The 21,800-nt window shown below is 43.8% G+C and overlaps 1 protein-coding gene across 2 annotated transcripts in view; it reads right to left on the bottom strand.

Moving 5' to 3' along the window:
• Window positions 1-958: 958 nt before the first annotated feature.
• Window positions 959-21,800, bottom strand: part of ttll12 (tubulin tyrosine ligase-like family, member 12) — a 49,736-nt gene continuing 28,894 nt past the window's right edge. Inside the window, exons 11-14 of one of the 2 annotated variants that reach the window (XM_067999795.1) lie at window positions 17,143-17,224; window positions 10,662-10,730; window positions 6,473-6,611; window positions 959-2,488 (exon numbers count right to left, since the gene is read on the bottom strand). In XM_067999795.1, the coding sequence (XP_067855896.1) occupies window positions 2,337-2,488; window positions 6,473-6,611; window positions 10,662-10,730; window positions 17,143-17,224 (442 nt within the window). In that variant the 3' untranslated portion in view covers window positions 959-2,336. Of the gene's footprint in view, window positions 2,489-6,472; window positions 6,612-10,661; window positions 10,731-17,142; window positions 17,225-21,800 lie in introns of those variants that run through there. The other variant, XM_067999796.1, reaches the window with a different exon arrangement.

Below are 21,800 nucleotides of genomic sequence, written 5' to 3'. Positions count from 1 at the left end.
GCTTTGACAATTATGGCATTATACCTTCCTCTGTGCAAGAGCATAGTATGGTTTCTAGCAAGAACTTTACCATGGCAACAAGATCTCTTTGCAGATTCCATCCAATACCAGTCAGTGCAGTGAAGCATGACTTGCCATCTAAACCTTTTTGAGAGTTCATACACGATTAAAGAAAGGATTTGGTTTCCAATCCATGGTTGAAGAACTTGCAGAGTCACATTCCAAGTTCTCTCACATACAGAAGAATGGCCATTTAGACAAGATACCGGAGGGCAGTAGGCACCCATTGTACTCCAGTGTGAGTCTGCTTCAGAAGAGGAGAAAATTGAGTTGGCAAATAAAACTTGTTACACACAGTTGTTTAAAAGAGGGCTTCGTGGTATATTTGGTGTTTTTTTTACATTTACATTTTCAAATTGTTTTCATATTTAAAAATTGTGTTCATGATAGTGGCCCATTAGCATGATTCCACTGTATAATGCTTGGGTTCTTGAGCATCACAAGTTGATTATTCCCTTATGTAGCAAACTTATTAGGCTCATTGATACACTATAGCAGCAAGAAAAAGGGGCTAAATCATAGAGTTGATGACTCCTCACTGCCCCCACAATAATAACTTCAAACTCATGAGCTTTGCAGGAGAAGTTGCTCTAATCTTTTCTTATAATACCTAAAAATACTTGCATTTTATGTTCAATCACTTATCACTATTAAAGCAGTTATACAGTATTTGTGTAAATCCATGTTAAGAGTGGAAATCACAATCAGTCAATTCCTCTTAAATAATCTGTTCAACACTAATGTATGATTCACTAGTTGAGGATCCAAGAGACAATATCTACTATTTCATGTTGCACAATTTTTAATGTTTTCTCAAATATTTATTTTTCTGAGGTTATTTGTTTGTAAACTCACTTCAGATTGAATAATACAGAATGTAGAATGTGACAATGTGCACTTCAACCTGCAACATTAATATTTATTAATAAGCTCTTACTGCTTCTTTAACAATTTTTGGGAGATGTGAAACGATACACAATTTTGGAAATGTTGTTTCCATTTCAATTATACTCAGAGGTAAAACAATTCCAGGTGCTCATCAAAGTGAGAGATGTTCATGCCGAGAAATGGAACACTTTGCAACTTCAGGCAGCTTCAAACATTTCCGGGTCCAATACAGCAGATGCAGAGTAAAGTTCCCTCTACTCTCTTTGCCTCAGTCACATCCTCAGAAGAGCTGTGGTGCTGATAATACAGCCCAGGTTGTGTTTGCAGCCCACCTTCTCCTCATCTGTGTTTCTTAGCAGATCCACTGTTCCCTGCATCTCTGGGCCCCAATACACAGCCCAGCACTCCAGGGTGTTGGCAGAGCCAGAATTCAAGGGAGGGAATGCTTTTAAAATAGAAAAAATATATAAATGTTTCAGAAATTAACTAGATGGATTTTGTTTGTGGTAGGTGGCTCTCAAGCAAGTTACCACTCAGGATTATAACCCTTAATAAACTGTTAGTGAGCACTCCTGCCCTATTCCATCAGGGCGATATTTTTCCCATTTCCAACACCAGTCATCCTATGAAGAAATAATACAGCTCATAAAAGTGAGATTGCTAATTTAATGTCAATTAATGCCAAATTACTTGTGTGCTGTGGGCCCAGGGCCATCAAGGGCTCTTTTCACATAGGTCCTTTAAGTTAATAGAGTGAATCCCCATGAGTAGAGGTTGGATTTGAACCCAGGTCCCCAGAGGTGAAAGGATAGTGTGCAAATACACTGCACTACTCCATTCCCAATACATTATTCCTCAGAAGGAACACATTCACGAGAACAATTGACCCCCTCTCCCCATGTCTTATGGTTTTCGTACTTGGCCTGTGGTGGCTCAGCTCCAGTTTTGGGCCACTTTTGCACTGCTTCTCATGTTGGTCCTGAAACATGACATTTTTTTGAGTGGTTCTGTATCCAGAATCCTGCTGCTCATCACATTCAGTGGATCAGTGGGATGTGCTGACACAAGGCCGACTGAAAGTAGGTCATGTTTCAGCACCCTGCTTCATAAAGGAAACAAAGAGGTCGACCTCAATTGAAAAACCAGCCACTGCAGGGCAAGTTCTTTAAAAAAAAAGCATACAAACTCTTACTTTCAAGAATACCCAGAAATAAAGCCGTGGAAGGGTCTTAAAATGCAGAATTTCTTTAAGAGCATACAGATCTACGGGAAATTCATGTTTGAATTCATTCAACTCTTGCCAACTGATTAACTATTTGCACGCCACCTGGAAGATTTGCAACAGTTTTTGCAAACAATCCATAAATTACAGACAAGGTTCCTTGATATTAGCTCAAGCGAGTGACAGGACGACCAATCACCTCATCCAGGGCAAGTACACTGAAAATGTCGTTAAAGAAGCTGGGGTGATACTTGCAGGCTCTGGCACAGTCGGGGCTAAAATTCACCTCCAAAATTTGAGGCTGCATGATCTGTTTTCCTGGAAAACAAATATCAATAAAGTATTTTAAGTGTTTGCGCAGAGATTCAAGTACAACTTGAAATTTGACCCTTTAATGAGGGGATAATATTCTTTTCAAATTCTAGCAGCATATAAGAAATGTATTCATTAATTTCTCCCAATTTATTGCCTCCCCCCTTCCCAAAAATGCTTACATACTGCGGCACGGTCTCTGATACCTTGTCCAAGTAGCCGTTCTTCAGGTATGAACCTGTTCAGTTCTACTGCTGGCAGTGGTGTGAGTGGGCAGTTCAGAGTTATGGGGCTTGCCCTGATCACAAAAAGCCTTGAAGTCATTGGAACTATTTGCTCCAGGTCTCCATCATAATCTTACAATCCTGAAGCAGCTCAAGGGGGAATTAATGGGATGAATTGGGCGCACATTTTCAAAACTACTTGGGATAAAGCAGGGTTACACTAAGGACACAAGGTATTCCCCAGACTGTCCTTCCCTCTCTCAGAATCGTTGGAACACGGTCTTCGGTCTAATTTCCATTTCCAACCTTGTGCTCCCCTCTTTCCCTGCTTCTCTTCCGTGTTATCTCTGTCAAACAACTTGCATTTATAAAGCAATTTTTGGACACTTAAGGAAAATTGTTGGACACTAAAGGAATCAAGGGATAAGGGGATAAGGCGGGAAAGTGGAGTTGAGGTGGAAGATTAGCCATGATCTTATTGAATGGCGGAGCAGGCTCGAGGGGCCGTATGGCCTACACCTGCTCCTATTTTTAATGTTCTTACGTTCTCCCGTAGAATGTCTTGGAATGCTTTACAAAGGAAGTGGAGAATGTAAAAGTAGAATCATAAATGTTACAGCATGGAAACAGGGTATTTGGCCCATCAAGTCTGCACCAGTTATTTTCCCCACTGTCCTGTTTGCTTCCCAAACCCTATCTAACTTTTTCAAGTGATTATCTACGTTTCTTTTTATTACAAGAATTAATGAATTCTCCTACAACAATGGCTGTGGCAGAGCAGTCCACATTCTAATTGTCCTGTGTGCAGAATTTTATTCTAACTGCCCCTTAATTCTTTTTTTATTATTCGTTCATGGGATGTGGGCGTCGCTGGCAAGGCCGGCATTTATTGCCCATTCCTAATTGCCCTCGAGAAGGTGGTAGTGAGCCGCCTTCTTGAACCGCTGCATTCCGTGTGGTGAAGGTTCTCCCACAGTGCTGTTAGGAAGGGAGTTCCAGGATTTTGACCCAGTGACGATGAAGGAACGGCGATATATTTCCAAGTCGGGACGGTGTGAGACTTGGAGGGGAACGTGCAGGTGGTGTTGTTCCCATGTGGCTGCTGCCCTTGTTCTACTAGGTGGTAGAGGTCATGGGTTTGGGAGGTGCTGTCGAAGAAGTCTTGGCGAATTGCTGCAGTGCATCCTGTGGATGGTACACACTGCAGCCACACTGTGCCGGTGGTGAAGGGAGTGAATGTTTAGGGTGGTGGATGGGGTGCCAATCAAGCGGGCTGCTTTGTCCTGGATGGTGTCGAGCTTCTTGAGTGTTGTTGGAGCTGCACTCATCCAGGCAAGTGGAGAGTACTCCATCACACTTCTGACTTGTGCCTTGTAGATGGTGGAAAGGCTTTGGGGAAGTCAGGAGGTGAGTCACTCGCCGCAGAATACCCAGCCTCTGACCTGCTCTTGTAGCCACAGTATTTATATGGCTGGGCAAGTTAAGTTTCTGGTCAATGGTGACCCCCAGGATGTTGATGGTGGGGGATTCTGCAATGGTAATGCTGTTGAATGTCAAGGGGAGGTGGTTAGACTCTCTCTTGTTGGTGATGGTCATTGAATGGCACTTGTCTGGCGCGAATGTTACTTGCCACTTATTAGCCCAAGCCTGGATGTTGTCCAGGTCTTGCTGCATGCAGGCTCGGACTGCTCCATTATTTGAGGGGTTGTGAATGGAACTGAACACTGTGCAATCATCAGCGAACATTCCCATTTCTGACCTTATGATGGAGGGAAGGTCATTGATGAAACAGCTGAAGATGGTTGGGCCTAGGACACTGCCCTGAGGAACTCCTGCAGCAATGTCATGGGGCTGAGATGATTGGCCTCCAACAACCACTACCATCTTCCTTTGTGCTAGGTATGACTCCAGCCACTGGAGATTTTTCCCCCTAATTCCCATTGACTTCAATTTTACTGGGGCTCCTTGGTGCAACACTCGGTCAAATGCTGCCTTGATGTCAAGGGCAGTCACTCTCACCTCACCTCTGGAATTCAGCTCTTTTGTCCATGTTTGGACCAAGGCTGTAATGAGGTCTGGAGCCGAGTGGTCCTGCCGGAACCCAAACTGAGCATCGGTGAGCAGGTTATTGGTGAGTAAGTGCCGCTTGATAGCACTGTCAACGACACCTTCCATCACTTTGCTGATGATTGAGAGTAGGCTGATGGGGCGGTAATTGGCCGGATTGGATTTGTCCTGCTTTTTGTGGATAGGACATACCTGGGTAATTTTCCACATTGTCGGGTAGATGCCAGTGTTGTAGCTACATTTGTGTCCCTTTGTTACCAGCTTGCTGAACAGTGGAAACAACCTCACTATTTCCTTTACCATGACACTCCGTAATGATAACCACCGATAATCTTTAAGACCTCCATCAGGTCAGCCCTCAAAATTCTCTACTCCACTGAGAAAGCCCCAACCCTCAAACCTGAAGCCTCTCTACATAGTAATATCTCATCTTTATAACATTTTGAAAGACATTAATGAATAAGTTGTGATTTTACTACAATCTGGCACCTTATGTGGCGATTTTTTTCTGCTCAAATTAAACCTATCTTTACTAAATTCAATTTCACAAACTGCCACGGTGAGGTTTGAACTTTCAACCTCTAGTTGTTGGTCCAGCACTGTCATCACCAGACTATCATACCTGATGTACTGGGCAGAGGTGTCAGCCTTGGCTCATTGGTGGCCCCACTCCAGAGACTTAAGTGTCAGCCTAGATTATGTGTTCAAGTGTAGTACTAAGGGAGTCCTGCACTGTATATAACCTATATGTGACCTCTTAAATATCAGCCGTGGCTCAGTGGTAGCACTCTCGCCTCAATCTGAAGGTTCTGGGGTCAAGCTCCATTCCAGGGTCTTGAGCACATAATCTAAGCTGACACCAGTGCAATACTGAGGGAGTGGTGCACTTTCAGAGGTGCCGTCTTTTGGATGAGATATTAAACCGAGGCCCCATATGCCCTCTCAGGTGGACTTAAAAAATCCCATGACACTATTCGAAGAAAAGCCGGGGAATTCTCCCAGTTTCCTGGCCAATATTTATCCCTCATCCAATATAATTAAAAAACAGATTATGTGGTAATGTATCTCATTGCTGTTTGTGGGACCTTCAAAAGTACTTAATTGGCTGTAAAGCACTTTGGGATGTCCTGAGGTTGTGAAAGGTGCTGTATAAATTTAAGTCCTTTCCTTTTATCTGGAAGACTGGAACCAAATTGGTAAAACTTGAGCCATGCAAGTCCACAATACTCCAGGGCATTGCTGATGATTGACTAACCAACCCAGCTCATTAATGAGATCTGGGATTCTTTCCACTCAGCTCCAGGCAACCCTGTAAGTCGGTGCTCTAACAGGTAGAGTGGGCTTGGCTGGACAAGCAGTGCGAAGCTAACCAGTGTTCTATGCTGGGAGACTGCAATGTTTCAGCTGGTTAAACTGCAGCAGTACTCTTATGCACACTTGGGGGTTCCTAAGCTTTGCCTCTTGCCAAACTGCATCGAATCTTTGTGTTTGGTTAAGTAGGCCGTGTTTCAACAGGCAAAAAGTGTGTATTTCATTTGGGGAAAGAGAAACTTTAGTTGTGTGGATTTCTCAGTAACTTGGTCTGGAAGACAACCATAGGAGCAAAAAACATTTGTCTGCATCTTGGTTTTGCTGTTGACTTGATGGCAGTGATGAGTCCTGTACTAATTACAAAAATCCAAGAAAAAAACCCACTTACCGTCACTGTTTATATCCCATTTCAACATGAGGTCAATAGCATATATTGCTCGGGATGACGGATAATTGCAGATACCAAAGGGGGCAGGTTTAGCAGTAGCTACTTGAAACAGTTCAACAAATGATTTATGTATTTCTTCCTGTAACCAAAATGACAATGTTACAAATTGTGCAAAAAAAAACTGTGAAGGAAGTAACTAATCTTTAGTTAACAATAGCAATAAGCATCTTTTGGAACACAGTGGATCTCCCATGATGTTGCTCATATTAGGTGTCAGCCATGGCTTAGTGGTAACACTCTCGCCTCTAAGTCAGAAGATTGTGGGTTCAAGTCCCACTTCAGAGACTTGAGCACAAAATCTAGATTAACACTCCAGTGCAGTACTGAGGGAGTACTGCAAATTGGCTGCTGTATTTCCTACATTACAACAGTGACTACACTTCAAAAGTACTTCATTGGCTGTAAAGCGCTTTGGGAAGTCTTGAGATCACATAAGGTGCTATATAAAGGCAAATCTTTCTTTCTTTCTACATTACTTGCTGTAACAAAGTTCTTCAAATAGGCACATTCTGAGGTCGATTAAAATGCTATTGAGGCTTGTCTGTAGATAGGCAGCTGCAGGGAAATCTGCAGCCCCTCCCTTTTGGAAAAGGAACCAAGGTCAAGACCATATTTCTATTTTTTAATTACTCTTTGAAAGATTGTTCAGTTGTGATTTGTTGTTTATATGATATTGAGTCAATCGGTTGCAAGTGTAGCACAGACTTATGCACTAGACACATGACCTCTCCCACGGCATTGCTCATGTTAAGTTGGATGGTATGCCACCAAAGTACAAATTAATCTATGAAAGGGAGGCTGTGTCCCTTCAAAGCCACATAAACTAACTATTGTTAAGTAAACACAGGGTGGAATTAATTAAAATTTATTGCTCTTTGGTGAGAGAAGTTTGCCGAATGGCGGCTTCATGCCATCTAGATTTTCCAATTGCTGTTATTTTGAAATTAGTGGTAACCCAGGATGAGATATCCACTTTTCTTTTAAAAGTACAAAGATTGTAAGTTCAGTCAGAGGTGACAGACAATCTAACACCATTTTTTTTTAAAGATGGTTCCTGGGCTGGCAGCTCCTTACTGAGTTCCTTTGCTCTGCAACTCTATCCTTGGGCATCCTTTGCCCTTTCTCCCCCAATCTCCTCTTCCACTGTTTAAGTTCCCGTCTCTAATAATGGGTCCATTTTAGCCCAAGCTCAAGCTTGAAATTTAGAGTTACTTTTACCGAGCCTACTCCCATCCCCCCAATCCTGCTTGTTCTTTGTTTCACTGAGCCTTTTCAATGTCTGGAACTCTGATCAAATTTGGCCTCCCAACTCCTGGACTTCTCTGACATCTGCCATCTGACATTTATGGTGGACAACTGGTTTAGCCATTCATTGCCAAATCTGGCTGGACCACATAAAGTGCTATCAGGTCCTCCTTTGCCAAAACTGCTCACTACTCCAGTATCATTCTGGAATGCAAAGAAAACCCCCACCTTCTCCTCTTCACTACCAACTGTCTTCTTAAACCCCTCTACCCTGCCTCCTTTAATTAAGTGAGTGGGCAAAACTGTGGCAGATGAAGTTCAATGTGGGAAAGTACGAGGTCATCCACTTTGGACCTGAGAAAGATAGATCAGAGTACCTTATAAATGGCGAGAAGCTAGAAACCGTGGATGAGCAGAGAGACTTAGGGATCCAAAGTTAGTGGACAGGTACAAAAAAATAATTAAAAAGGCTAATGGAATGTTGGTATTTATCTCCAGGGGGCTGGGATACAAAGGAGTCGAAGTTATGTTACAGCTGTACAGAGCTCTGGTTAGACCCCATCTGGAGTACTGCATTCAGTTCTGGGCACCGCACCCCAGGAATTGGCCTTGGAGGGGGTGCAGCGCAGATTCACCAAAATGTTACCGGGGCGAAAAGGGTTAAATTATGTGGACAGGTTGCGTACACTAGGCTTGTAATCCCTTGAACATAGAAGATTAAGGGGTGATCTAATTGGGGTGTTTAAGATGATTAAAGGATTTGATAGGGTAGAGAGAAACTATTTCCTCGGTGGGAGAGTCCAGAACAAGGGGGCATAACCTTAAAATTAAAGCTAGGCCGTTCAGGGGTGATGTCAGAAGGCACTTCTTCATACAATGGGTAGTGGAAATCTAGAACTCTTTCCCCCACAAAGTTGGTGAGTCACTTGAAAACTGAGACTGACACATTTTTGTTAGGCAAGGGTATTAAGGGTTACGGAACCAAGGCAGGTAGATGGAGTTAAGATACAGATCAGCCATGATTTAAATGAATGGTGGAACATGCTTGAGGGGCTGAATGGCCTACTCCTGCTCCTATCTTCCCTTCACCCTCAACCCAAACAAGTCCAAGAAGCTCATCGACTTCTTTGTCACAAAGATTGAGACCATCCATTCAGCTGCCTCTGCTGAATGGTGAGAAATAAGAACTATGGGGGAACAAGGGCATTTGGATGTCCATGTACATAATTCACTAAAAGCTAGTGCACAGGGTTAAAAGTAATTACAGAGCCTAATGGAATGTTGGCCTTTATCTCAAGGGAGCTGGAATAAAAAGGGAGTAAGTTATGTTTCAGTTGTTCAGAATCGTGGTCAGATCCCACCTGGAGTACTGTGGTCAGTTCCGGGCACCGCAATTCAGGAAGGATATATTGGCCTTGAAGAGGGTACAGCGAAGATTCACCAGAATGATACCAGGGCTCAAAGGGTTAAATTACGAAGACAGGTTGCATAAATTTGGCTTGATCCCTTGCGTTTAGATGGTTGAGGGGTAATCTGGTCAAGGGGTTTAAAATGACAAAAGGATTCAATAGGGTAGATACAGAGAACCTATTTCCTCTGGTGGGGGAATCCAGAACAAGGGGGCACAATCTTAAAATTAGAGCTAGGCCATTCAGGAAGCACTTCTTCACACAAAGGGTAGTGGAAATCTGAACTCCCTCACCTCCCAAAATGCTGTAGATGTTGAGTCAATTTAAATTTTTAAGACTGAGATTGATAGATTTTTGATAGGTAAGGTCATCAATGGTTATGGTTCAATGGTGGGTAAATGGAGTTGAGGTATAGATCAGCTATGATCTGATCGAATGGTGCAATAGGCCCAAGGGGCTGAATGGCCCACTCCTGTTCCTCTGTTCCTTGTGCTCATGGAATTGTACCCCAGCAAGGTGCTAATGCTTTCAGAAGAGAAAGGGAGACATTTGGAGAGAAAAAAAGAAATTTGAAAATCAAAAGATCCTTATGTTGTTTGACAAAAATGTTGGGGCGGCAGGTGAAGAATAATCAAAAATAAACGAAACAATTTGCATTAATATAGCGCCTTTAACGTAGAAAAACATCCCACTGCACTTCACAGAAATATACTGACAAAAAATAAAGACTGAACCAAAGAAGGAGATATTAGAAGGGGTGACTAAAAGCTTCATCAAAATGGTGTGTTCTAAGGAGGGTCTTAAAGGAGGAGAGGGAAGCGGAGAGGTTTAGGAAAGGAATTCCAGATCTTAGGGCTTGGATGCCTGAAGGCACAGTTGCCAACGGTGGGGTGAATTTTCAGGATACACAAAAGGTCAGAGTTGTAGGAATGGAGTTCTCGGGTGGTAGTAGACTGGAAAAGGTTAGAGATAGGGAGGGTAAGGTCTTGAAGGGATTTGAATGAGAATAAGAATTTTAAATTTGAGGCGCTAGGGAACCAGGAGTCAATGTAAGTGGTGAGAACAGGGATGATGGGTGAGCGTGAAACAGTGCTTCCTGATTTCACTCGTGAATGGTGCAGGAAAGGATACAAATTTTGGTTGAGTTGATGTTCATGGAGGGTGGAGGATGATAGGCCAGCCAGGAGAGCATTGGAAGAGTCAAGTTTGGAGGCGACAAAGGCATAGATGAAACAAAGAACACAAAAAAGCACAAGATGGTTACACTGAAAAAAAACTATTAGCAAAAAAAAGGAAGAAATAGGGAAATTATACAAATAATTTTTCTCATCTACTTGGTGGTAAAGCTTCCTAATTTAGGTAAGTAATCTAATCCATTCCTTAAGTGACAGAACTACAACAAAAGCCCAATGAACACATTTTTAAAACATGTCACCGTAATAAGACTCACAAAAGGTGCAATCACTGGAACCCACCTCTGTACTCTTCCAAGGATACTTGGGGTATTGCTTCTCAAACATTGGAATGAATTCATTGTAATGGACCTATGAATAATTAACAATTCAGTAATTAAAACTAGTATGTCATAGCCAGTGTGTTAATACAACAAAGGGAAAATACAGCATAACATTGATGCTGTGGAGAAAAAAAAACACTTTTACTGGAATAAGAAATTCACTGCATTGGGTTACTGCAATCCCATCAATTTAACACAGATCAAATTCTTTGGCACAAAACACTAGGATAATCCTTAATCTGTTTCATGTATTTTCACTCTCTGACTATGTCATTGGGCTCAGGGTTCTGTAGTCAACACTAGTGAACACATTAATTTTAATAACTAATGATAACAATGTTGTTCTTTCCAATGCTCTCTTCCAATGTAAAAATGTAATGGTAATACTCAACACCAAGGTACTGTTTTGACCAAATCTGCAATTATTTTTACAACAGAATCCCAGTGCTGACAGACCACTGGATTTGATCTGATTTAAACATTCAAAATGTACAAGTACCAGGAAGCTAACCAGCTATTTAATCAACTCAGTATGTAGTTTACATTCCTTGATCCAGCAATGCTGGATTTCTTCATCTCCCCCCTACTCCCCCATCTCTTATGTCTAAAAGGCACCTAACCGTTTACAGTCCGCTCGAATTTACCCGGAGAGATGCATGGATGAATTCCAGGATTGTAATTTGAATAAATTGGTCAAACATGGTCTGTGTGTCTTGATAGAAACACTCCCTGCTGAACAGGATCTTATTACAAAGAATGTCTCAATTGGAATTGTGGGTAAAGACACCATTTACGACGACGACAATGATGTTGCATCATTCGTGCAAGGTTTAGGAGACAGACCTCAGAGAAAGATAGCACCATCTGATGACGCAGCTTCATGTGAAAAACCAGAAGAACCAATGGAGCACTAACTGTTGACCGACCATTTTGTGTTTGTAACTACATTTGCAGCACAGCAAAGGCAGGGCATTTGAGACAGCTTATAATTTAGTAAAATGGGGATAAACAATACTGTCATTGGTTATCTTCTATAAAGATTTTGTTACCATTAAACTCTTCATGTATTACCAAAACCCCCCCTCCCAAAAAAAACACATGCTTCTCCACATAAAGGATCATAGCCACCCTTTTAATGCTAGAAATCTGAAACAAAAGCAAAAAATGCTGGGACAATAGGTAAGTCAGCCTCTGCGGAGAGAAGAGACAAGTTAATGTTTCAGGTATGGACCCATCATCAGAACTGAAAAATAGGAGGTGAACAGGTGTATTAATAGAGTCAGAAAAACGAGAGAGAGAAAGTATACATATACAAAGAACAAACACAGAGAGGAATAGTGGAATGATGAAATGTCAGTTAAACAATGGACAAAATATTAAGATACTAAGGAGACAAAGGGTGTGTAAATAGCCAAGGAAGTGGGAGGCCTGGGGAAATGCGACAAAGTGGAAGAAATGGAAAACCTGGGGATATGGTGTGGAATTAAAACAGGTTTGAAAACGAGGATACAGCCAAAGTTTGAGGTTATTGAAGTCAGTGTTCAATCCAGAGGTTTTTGCAGGGTGTGTAGGAGAAAGATGAAATATTGTTCTTGAAGCTTGTGTCGAGCTTCGTTGGAACAGTGCACAAGGCCGATGACAGAAAGGTCAGAGTGGGAAATGAAAGGCCAGTTAAATACGCGAGCCATAGATCGCTCGGGATCAAATTGATGGACAGAGCAGAGGCTTTTGGCAAAGCAGTCACCTAACCAATGCTTGGATTCCCATATGTTGAGGAGATCATACTACGAGCAGCCAATATAGAATACTAGATTAGAGGAGGTACACGTAAGTTGCTACCTCACATGGAAGGAGTCTGTGTGACCCTGAACAAGGGTGTGGGAGGTGGTGAATGGGCAGGCATTGCATATCTTGCATTTGCACTGGAAGGGCAGCTGGCAGTAGGGGTGGTGGAAAATTGAACTGGAGTGTTGAGAAAGCAACGGTCCCTCCTGAAAGCAGAGAGGGGAGGAGAGGAAATGTGTTTGATGTTGGTATCATGTACATGGCAGAAATGGCGGTAGATGATTTGGCAAAAGCGGAGGCTGGTACGGTGGAAGGTGAGAACCAGAGGGATTCTGTCATGGTTGTGAGAGGAGATGGAGCGGATCAGGCCAGAAGCACAAGAGATGGGACAGACCTGATCAAGAGTCCTCTTGACCAGTGCAGAGGGTAATCCTCAACTGATACGAAAAAAAGGAGAGCATTTCAGGAGCTCTGGTGCAGAAGGTAGAGTATCCAGAGCAGATTTGAGAGAGATGAAGAAACTCAGAAAACGGAGTCTTCACAGGTCACAGGGAGGGAAGAAGCGCACTCCAGGTAGTTGTGGGAGTCAGTGGGCTGGCAGTAGAAGTCATTGGAAAGCCGACTGCATGAGACAGACGGAAAGGGAAGATTCGAAGATGGACATATAAAAGGTGAGGGATGGGTGGGAATTGGAAGCATAGTTAATTCTCAGGATCAGAGTAAAAGCAAGCAGCACCACAATTATCAATGTAACAAAAAAAATGGTCTGAGAGGGTGCCTGAATTGGACTAGAACAAGACTGTTTGACAAACCCTACAAAAAGCAGGTATAGCTGGGTCCTGATAGAAACATCTTTAATCTTTTTTTATTCATTCTTGGGATGTAGGCGTCGCTGGCAAGGTCAGCATTTATTACCCATCCCTAATTGCCCTTGAGAAGGTGGTGGTGAGCCACCTTCTTGAAACATTGCAGTCCGTGTGGTGACGGTTCTCCCACAGTGCTGTTAGGAAGGGAGTTCCAGGATTTTGACCCTGCGACGATGAAGCAACGGCGATATATTTCCAAGTCGGGATGGTGTGTGACTTGGAGGGAAACGTGCAGGTGGTGTTGTTCCCATGTGCCTGCTGCCCTTGTCCTACTAGGTGGTAGAGGTTGCAGGTTTGGGAGGTGCTGTTGAAGAAGCCTTGGCGAGTTGCTGCAGTGCATCCTGTGGATGGTACACACTGCAGCCACTGTGCGCCGGTGGCGAAGGAAGTGAATGTTTAAGGTGGTGGATGGGGTGCCAATCAAGTGGGCTGCTTTGTCCTGGATGGTGTCGAGCTTCATCCAGGCAAGTGGAGAGTATTCCATCACACTCCTGACTTGTGCCTTGTAGATGGTGGGAAGGCTTTGGGGAGTCAGGAGGTGAGTCACTCGCTGCAGAATTCCCAGCCTCTGACCTGCTCTTGTAGCCACAGTATTTATATGGCTGGTCCAGTTAAGTTTCTGGTCAATGGTGACCCCCAGGATGTTGATGGTGGGGGATTCGGCGATGGTAAAGCCGTTGAATGTCAAGGGGAGGTAGTTGGACTCTCTCTTGTTGGAGATGGTCATTGCCTGGCACTTGTCTGGCGTGAATGTTACTTGCCACTTATGAGCCCAAGCCTGGATGTTGTCCAGGTCTTGATGCATGTGAGCATGGACTGCTTCGTTATCTGAGGGGTTGCGAATGCAACTGAACACTGTGCAATCATCAGCGAACATCCCCATTTCTGACCTTATGATGGAGGGAAGGATCATTGATGAAGCAGCTGAAGATGATCGGGCCTAGGATACTGCCCTGAGGAACTCCTGCAGCAATATCCTGGAGCTGAGATGATTGGCCTCCAACAACTACTACTACCATCTTCCTTTGTGCTAGGTATGACTCCAGCCCACTGGAAAGTTTTCCCCCTGATTCCCACTGACTTCAATTTAATAGGGCTCCTTGGTGCCACACTCGGTCAAATGCTGCCTTGATGTCAAGGACAGTCACTCTCACCTCACCTCTGGAATTCAGCTCTTTTGTCCATGTTTGGACCAAGACTGTAATGAGGTCTGGAGCCGAGTGGTCCTGGCGGAACCCAAACTGAGCATCGGTGAGCAGGTTATTGGTGAGTAAGTGCCGCTTGATAGCACTGTTGACGACACCTTCCATCACTCTGCTGATGATTGAGAGTAGACTGATGGGGCGGTAATTGGCCGGATTGGATTTGTCCTGCTTTTTGTGGACAGGGCATACCTGGGCAATTTTCCACATTGTCGGGTAGATGCCAGTGATGTAGCTGTACTGCAACGGTTTGGCTAGAGGCGCGGCTAGTTCTGGAGCACAAGACTTCAGCACGACAGCCGGGATGTTGTCGGGGCCCATAGCCTTTGCTGTATCCAGTGCACTCAGCCGTTTCTTGATATCACGTGGAGTGAATCGAATTGGCTGGAGACAGGCTTCTGTGATGGTGGGGATATCGGGAGGAGGCAGAGATGGATCATCCACTCGGCACTTCTGGCTGAAGATGGTTGTGGGATTGCTTAGCTCTGTCTATAGCATGTTGCTTCCGCTGTTTAGCATGCATGTAGTCCTGAGTTGCAGCTTCACCAGGTTGGCACCTCATTTTTAGGTACGCCTGGTGCTGCTCCTGGCATGCTTTTCTACACTCCTCATTGAACCAGGGTTGATCCCCTGGCTTGTTGGTAATGGTAGAGTGAGGAATATGCCGGGCCATGAGGTTACAGATTGTGCTGGAATACAATTCTGCTGCTGCTGATGGCCCACAGCACCTCATGGATGCCCAATTTTGAGCTGCTAGATCTGTTTTGAATCTATTCCATTTAGCACGGTGATAGTGCCACACAACACGTTGGATGGTGTCCTCAGTGCGAAGACGGGACTTCATCTCCACGAGGACTGTGCGGTGGTCACTCCTACCAATACTGTCATGGACAGATGCATTTGCGACAGGTAGATTGGTGAGGACGAGGTCAAGTAGGCTTTTCCCTCGTGTTTGTTCGCTCACCACCTGCCGCAGGCCCAGTCTGGCAGCTATGTCCTTCAGGACTCGGCCAGCTCGGTCAGTAGTGGTGCTACCGAGCCACTCTTGGTGATGGACATTGAAGTCCCCCACCCAGAGTACATTCTGTGCCCTTGCTACCCTCAGTGCTTCCTCTAAGTGGTGCTCAACATGGAGGAGGACTGATTAATCAGCTGAGGGAGGACGGTAGGTGGTAATCAGCAGGAAGTTTCCTTGCCCGTGTTTGACCTGATGCCATGAGATGTCATGGGGTCCAGAGTCAATGTTGAGGACTCCCGGGGCCACTCCCTCCTGACTGTATATCACTGTACCGCCACCTCTGGTCGGTCTGTCCTGCCGGTGGGACAGGACATAGCCAGGGATGGTGATGGAAGAGTCTGGGACATTGGCTGAAAGGTATGATTCTGTGAGTATGGCTATGTCAGGCTGCTGCTTGACTAGTCTGTGGGACAGCTCTCCCAATTTTGGCACATGTCCCCAGATGTTAGCGAGGAGGACTTTGCAGGGTCGACTGGGCTTGGTTTGCCTTGGTCTGGAGGAAGTGGATGGAGTTCAAGGAAAAGTTCAGCCAGATGGAAGGTGGTGGTGTTGGCGGGGGGTTTCTGATTGAGCCACTGTTTAAGGAAGTGGAGGGCACACAGGTGTAGGAAAAATGCCCTGTAAGTCGTCATAAGGGTGCCTTCAAGATTCGTAGGGGGAATATCCTGTAAGCTCCCTAATTGTATCAAAATGGAGTTTTAGCTTGAAAGCTGCCCACTCAATATGGAGTTCAGCTGTTGAACTGAATGCTGGGAAGTGGCCAGAAAGCAAGGTTCTCAGCTAGTTAAACCACAGGCTTTTAAGCTAATTAAGCTGTAAAGCTTCTAAATTAATTATACCATGAAGGCTTGCGTACAAACACAGCTTTCCTTACTGAGGTTGTAAAGCCATTTCGAAGACCTGTAGTGAGTCGCAAACATGTCACATCCCCTCATAATTCTGCGAGGCACTTTGATGGATCGGCAAGGTAGCTCGTAAAATGGAGACCCACAGTCTGGTGTGCTTGGGACACTCAGGTAACTAACTCAGAAATATTCCAGGACCTTCCATGCTTATTAGAAGTGATTCACAGAAGAGAGACCACAATCCTACTGATGCATGTGTCACTCAGATTAGGCCGGCTTTCTTTGTCTCTGTTAGTAGTGGTCAGTAGTAGCAGTGCCTCTTGGTAGTCAGTGGTAGTGGGGTGAGACAAGGATGCATACTATGTCGCCTGATTTGTTTAATCTACTACTGGAAACAGTAATGAATCTTGCACTAAAAGATATGTTGAAGGAGCCTCCTTATGTGGTAAGATTTTAAATAATCTTAGGTTTGCTGACGACATTGACCTTATAGCAACACCCAAAACAGATTTGCAGAGACTGACTGATGAGGTGTATGTGGAGAGCAGAAAATTTGGATTACACATTAACATAAAGAAGACAAAGGTCATGTCATTTGGGAAGCATCCAACGAAGAGGAGGTCAGAGAAAATTGGTGAGACAGGGAAAAAATACAAATAAAACATAAAAAACCACTAAATCAAGACTAGTATATATAATCAAAATCAAAAAGACCTTTTCTGACCTGCTTAAGTCGGGTTTCATCAGCATAGTTCATTACTGTAAAGTGCCTCTGATAGTCATCAAAATGATCCAAGGAGAAAGGCCTGGAAAATTAACAAAAGATTGTCCCACGCAAATAAATGGACCTCTTACTGTTTTGCTGCGTGGCATGTACGTGAATGAAGTGTCAAACTATTTTAGTAGGTCCCAAGGTGCATGCTGAACTGCAATGCATTTTGATGGCCACTTCAAAATGAACTATCCCAGTATGTTTACATCCTAAAATTTAATTCAATAATTAAACATTGAAGCATCTCTAATCTAAAGTGACATTTACTTCCTGTAACACTTTTTGTCACACCTGTCTGCCATACTTAAACTTATCTACGTGTTATTCCTACCACCTAATGATCCTCACCAGATCTGTTTCCAAGGTATCTGGCACTTTCTTCATAATACTCCTATCTCAGGCCTATTAAAATTGGCTCCGTTATCTCATGGCTCCCCGCTGCCTCTTCTACTATCCCGTGTCACTTTTTGCCCCCTTCACTTTGGCACAGTTGGTAGCATTCTTGCTTCTGAGTGAAAGATTATGGGTTCATACTCCCCTACGGACATGATCACATAATCTAGGCTGGTACTTAAGTGCCGTATTGTTGGAGTGCTGCATTTAAGATAAGACAATCAGATACCATCTTCTCCTCAGTGGATATAAAAGATCCCATTGCAGTGATCGAAAATGAACAAGGAGTAGTAACCAACATTCTTCCACGGATCAACACCACAAGAAACAGTTTAACTGGTCATTCATTTGCTGTTTGTAGGACCTTGCTGCATACAAATTAGCTGTCTCTTTTGCCCAAACAGGTCATACTGACACTCTGCCCCTCAAACAACTCCTGGATTCACTCCCTCTCAACAACACTCTGAACCTGGACATTGACTCGTTGACGCTCCAAGCTGACTCTACCGTGCTACAAGTCAACTTCATGCCACCACGGGTCTTCAGACCTTCTCTTCTGACTCCTTCCGTTCCTGTCACCCAGTCATGCCACCTGTCAACTCACCCCTCGGATACTTCCCCTAATCCCCACCCCAAACCATTACTACCTTCCTACTCTCCTGCTGTTGTCACCTCCCAAATCTGTGCCCATCTTTCCTGTAATTCCATATTTGAACCTCCCCAATCAGGTTTTCGCTTCTGCCACAGCAATGAAATGGCTGCAATCAAAGTTACAAATGACATCCTCTGTGATTGTCACCATGGTACATTATCCCTCACCGTCCTTCTCAACCTCCCTTGAAGCTTTTGACAGTCGAACACCACCCTTCTCCAATGTCTCTTCTCTGTTGTACAGCTCAGTGGGATTGCCCTCGCTTGGTTCCACTCTTACCTATCCAAATCATAACCAGAACATTTCCAGGAATGGCTTTTCATCCCACCCGTACTGTTACCTCTGGATTCCCGCAAGGATCTATCCTTCATCTCCTCCTATTCCCCATCTTTATGCTGTTCTTGGTGACAACAACTACAGAGGTTGGGGCAGCTTCCACATGTATGTTGACGACACTCATTTCTACCTCTCCACCACGTCTCTCGACCCTCTGTGCTTTCAGAGTGCTTGTCCGACATCCAGCCTTGCAGGGATCACAATTTCCGCCAGTTAAACATCAGGAAGGCCGATGCCATTGTCTTTGCTCCCACCATAAACTCCATACTCTTGCCATCCTCCAACTCAGCTACGGTCTCAGGTTGAACAAGATTGTAACTTCCACCCCCATAACATCACCTGCCTACATGCCACCTCTGCCTGTTTGTTGCTAAAACTCTCGTCCACGATTTTGTCACCTCCATACTTAACCATTCCAATGCTCTTCTGGCTGGCCTACCACCCTACATGCTCAGTAAACTTCAGTTCATCACAAATTCACTGCCCATATCCTATCCCGCACTAAGTCCCATTCACCAATCACCTCTGTCCCTGCTGACCTACACTGGCTCCAGAGTCACCCAATGCCTCCAATTTAAAATTCTCATCCTCGGGTTTAAAATCGCTTCATGGCCTTGCCCCTCCCTATCTCTGTAACCTCCTCCAGCCCTACAATATATCCAGAACTCTCCGTTCCTTCAATTCTGGCCTCTAGTGCATCCCGCCTCCCTTCATCCCGTCACTGGTGGCCATGCTTTCTGCCGTCGCAGCCCCATACTCTGGAATTATCTCCCTAAACCCTCCGCCTCTTCTTGAAGACCCTCCCACCCCTTTGACAAAGTTTTCCGTCACCCCTCCTAATATCCTCTCCTTTGACTAGGCGCCCATTGTTGTCTGATTATGCCTCAGTGACGCTTCTTGGGCTGTTTTTCTACATTAAAAGGCACCACACAAGTGCAAGTTGTTGTTTTGTTGAATTTTTCCCAACCACCTCCCTCATTGTTCTTGTTGCTCCCATTGCCATCAGAGCTGCTCTCTCCCACCACCATTAGCCTCCCCTACCCGCCCTCCAGTCTTCCCTGTTGAGACGTGGATGAGGGAAAGAGAAACAGTGTGAAGACTGATAGGGTTGAATAGCCACCCAATTGAAGGGAAGCAAGACAGATGATCGATACTGATATAAATCATAGGGAGTTCCTTGGAACAAACAAGTCGAAACACGTCAATTGACTTTCTATAAAAAGAGTATAAAGAGTTTGACCAGCTCTGTCTTATCAAACAAAGCAAACAAAGATAATCTCGTTGACAGTTGAATTACTTTGGGCACCTTTGACCTTGTTACTTGATAAACAACCAACAAAGACAGTCAGTCTAGGGAAAGATTAATCAAGTACAGGGATGTCACACTTCATTCTAAACAAAGACACAGTAATCTGCACATGATCAAGTTTGGTGGGAGGAATAGCACACATAATTTAAGTAAGCAAAGACACAGCAATCTTTGTAAGGAAACGGCCATTTCAAAGCCAGTTGTTTTTGAATAGTGTTTGAGTGGCAAACAGACGCTCAGTCTGTGCGTGTTAAATATATCGGTGGGCGTGTCCAAAGTATGAGGAGAAGTAGCATAAAAAGACCATGCTTTTTGCTGTTAGTTGGGGTACAATATTGAAGGAGATGTCTCTACTGTAACAGAGACAGACTGGAATTAGAGAACGCATATCTAGGTTTGATTGTACTGTTTATTTAAACTGCTCTCCAAGCTGAACTTAATAAAGGATAGACTTTCTTTTAATTGAAAGAAGACTACTGTATTCTGTTTACTACACGTATTCTTTAACACTCCCGTCAGCAGAAAGAAAAAGAGCAAGGGAAAAATCTCTCATCTCCTTTCTCTCATCTTATTCACTCTCTGTCCTCTTTTTTTCTGCTTCCCTCTTTTCTTTTTCGGGTAGAAGGTGGTGCTTCTCTCCGAGAAGCAGAAGAGGGGAGACAGACAAAGAGAGAAGCAGCAACATGAAGATGACAGAGACATGTAAGACTGGGAACACATGCTCCAGTTTCCAATGAGCAACACCACAAGAAATCTATTTTTATATAAACGTTTTATTTATGTTCACACTTCCTGTCCACCACACACAGTCTTACGCAAATTCCTGTGTCATACTTGGAAAAAAGGATAAAGACAGTAATTTGGATGTACAAATTCTCTGGCAACACAAAATACCACAGCCAGAAAGTCTGCAGCCTCTTAAATGACTTTTATATGAACTCAACGAATGTTTCCTTAACAATTAGAATTTGTAGCCTTAATGCAATACACACCGATGCTTTAACATCAGAATAATACACTGTATTTTATATACTATTGTGTTACTTATAAAACCATAGATTTTCTGACTTATTGCAAGCAACACCTTATAAAAATAATACGTGTAGCAGACAATATCTGCCCATCACACTTCAAGTATCACACTCAACTTTATGTCATGCTTCAAACAAAAGTGTAAAGGGACTCGCCAGTTATACAAAATACCAGAGCCAGGGTATGGGAGATCTCTTCATTGACATCTGTATGAACCCACCCAGTGTTCAAATTACAGCAGCAGAATTGACCTCTCTACGAACCTTATGTTTACTTAGCAGCAATGAGACTTTGTAGCCTTAACAGAGCACACCCCACACCTCACATGGCATAATACTCCTAAAGTCAAAAGAAGGGCAAGTGGTAGAACAAAACCAAGGTGGCTAATTAACCAAGGTGGCTAATTGGTCATGTGCAAGGACTAATCAGACTTGAGCAGAAATATTTGTACAGATGAAAAGAAAACAACTCTCAGGAGAATCGGGATAGGTAAAGGCAACAAAAGCTGCTATCAGACTAACCAAGGTGCTTCATAGGAGGTTTTGCGTTTTATAAAATCAGAAATTAGGACTAGAAAATTTCACTTGCAAATGAGTAGGGGCAGGTTACTATTCAGTTTTGTCAAACTGAATAAAGTAACTCTCTAAAGTACATTTCTGTCCCACTTGTCCATGCTTTGGTACTAGATGTTGTCCTTGTCCTTTTCCTTCCCCACATGTTCCTGCCAATTTACTCTCCCCTCCCCTTGAAGCTGTTGATTACTTGTTGGGGTATGATTTTATGGATACACACACACACACACACAATGTACATATACACACGCCACACACACGTACCTGCACATGCACACATACACACACGCACACATACATACACACACGTACGCAC

Source organism: Heptranchias perlo, chromosome 18 (assembly GCF_035084215.1).
Source record: "Heptranchias perlo isolate sHepPer1 chromosome 18, sHepPer1.hap1, whole genome shotgun sequence".
Lineage (NCBI taxonomy): Eukaryota > Metazoa > Chordata > Chondrichthyes > Hexanchiformes > Hexanchidae > Heptranchias > Heptranchias perlo.
Note: the sequence above shows the minus strand (reverse complement) of the source record. Positions and strands in the feature narration are given on the sequence as shown.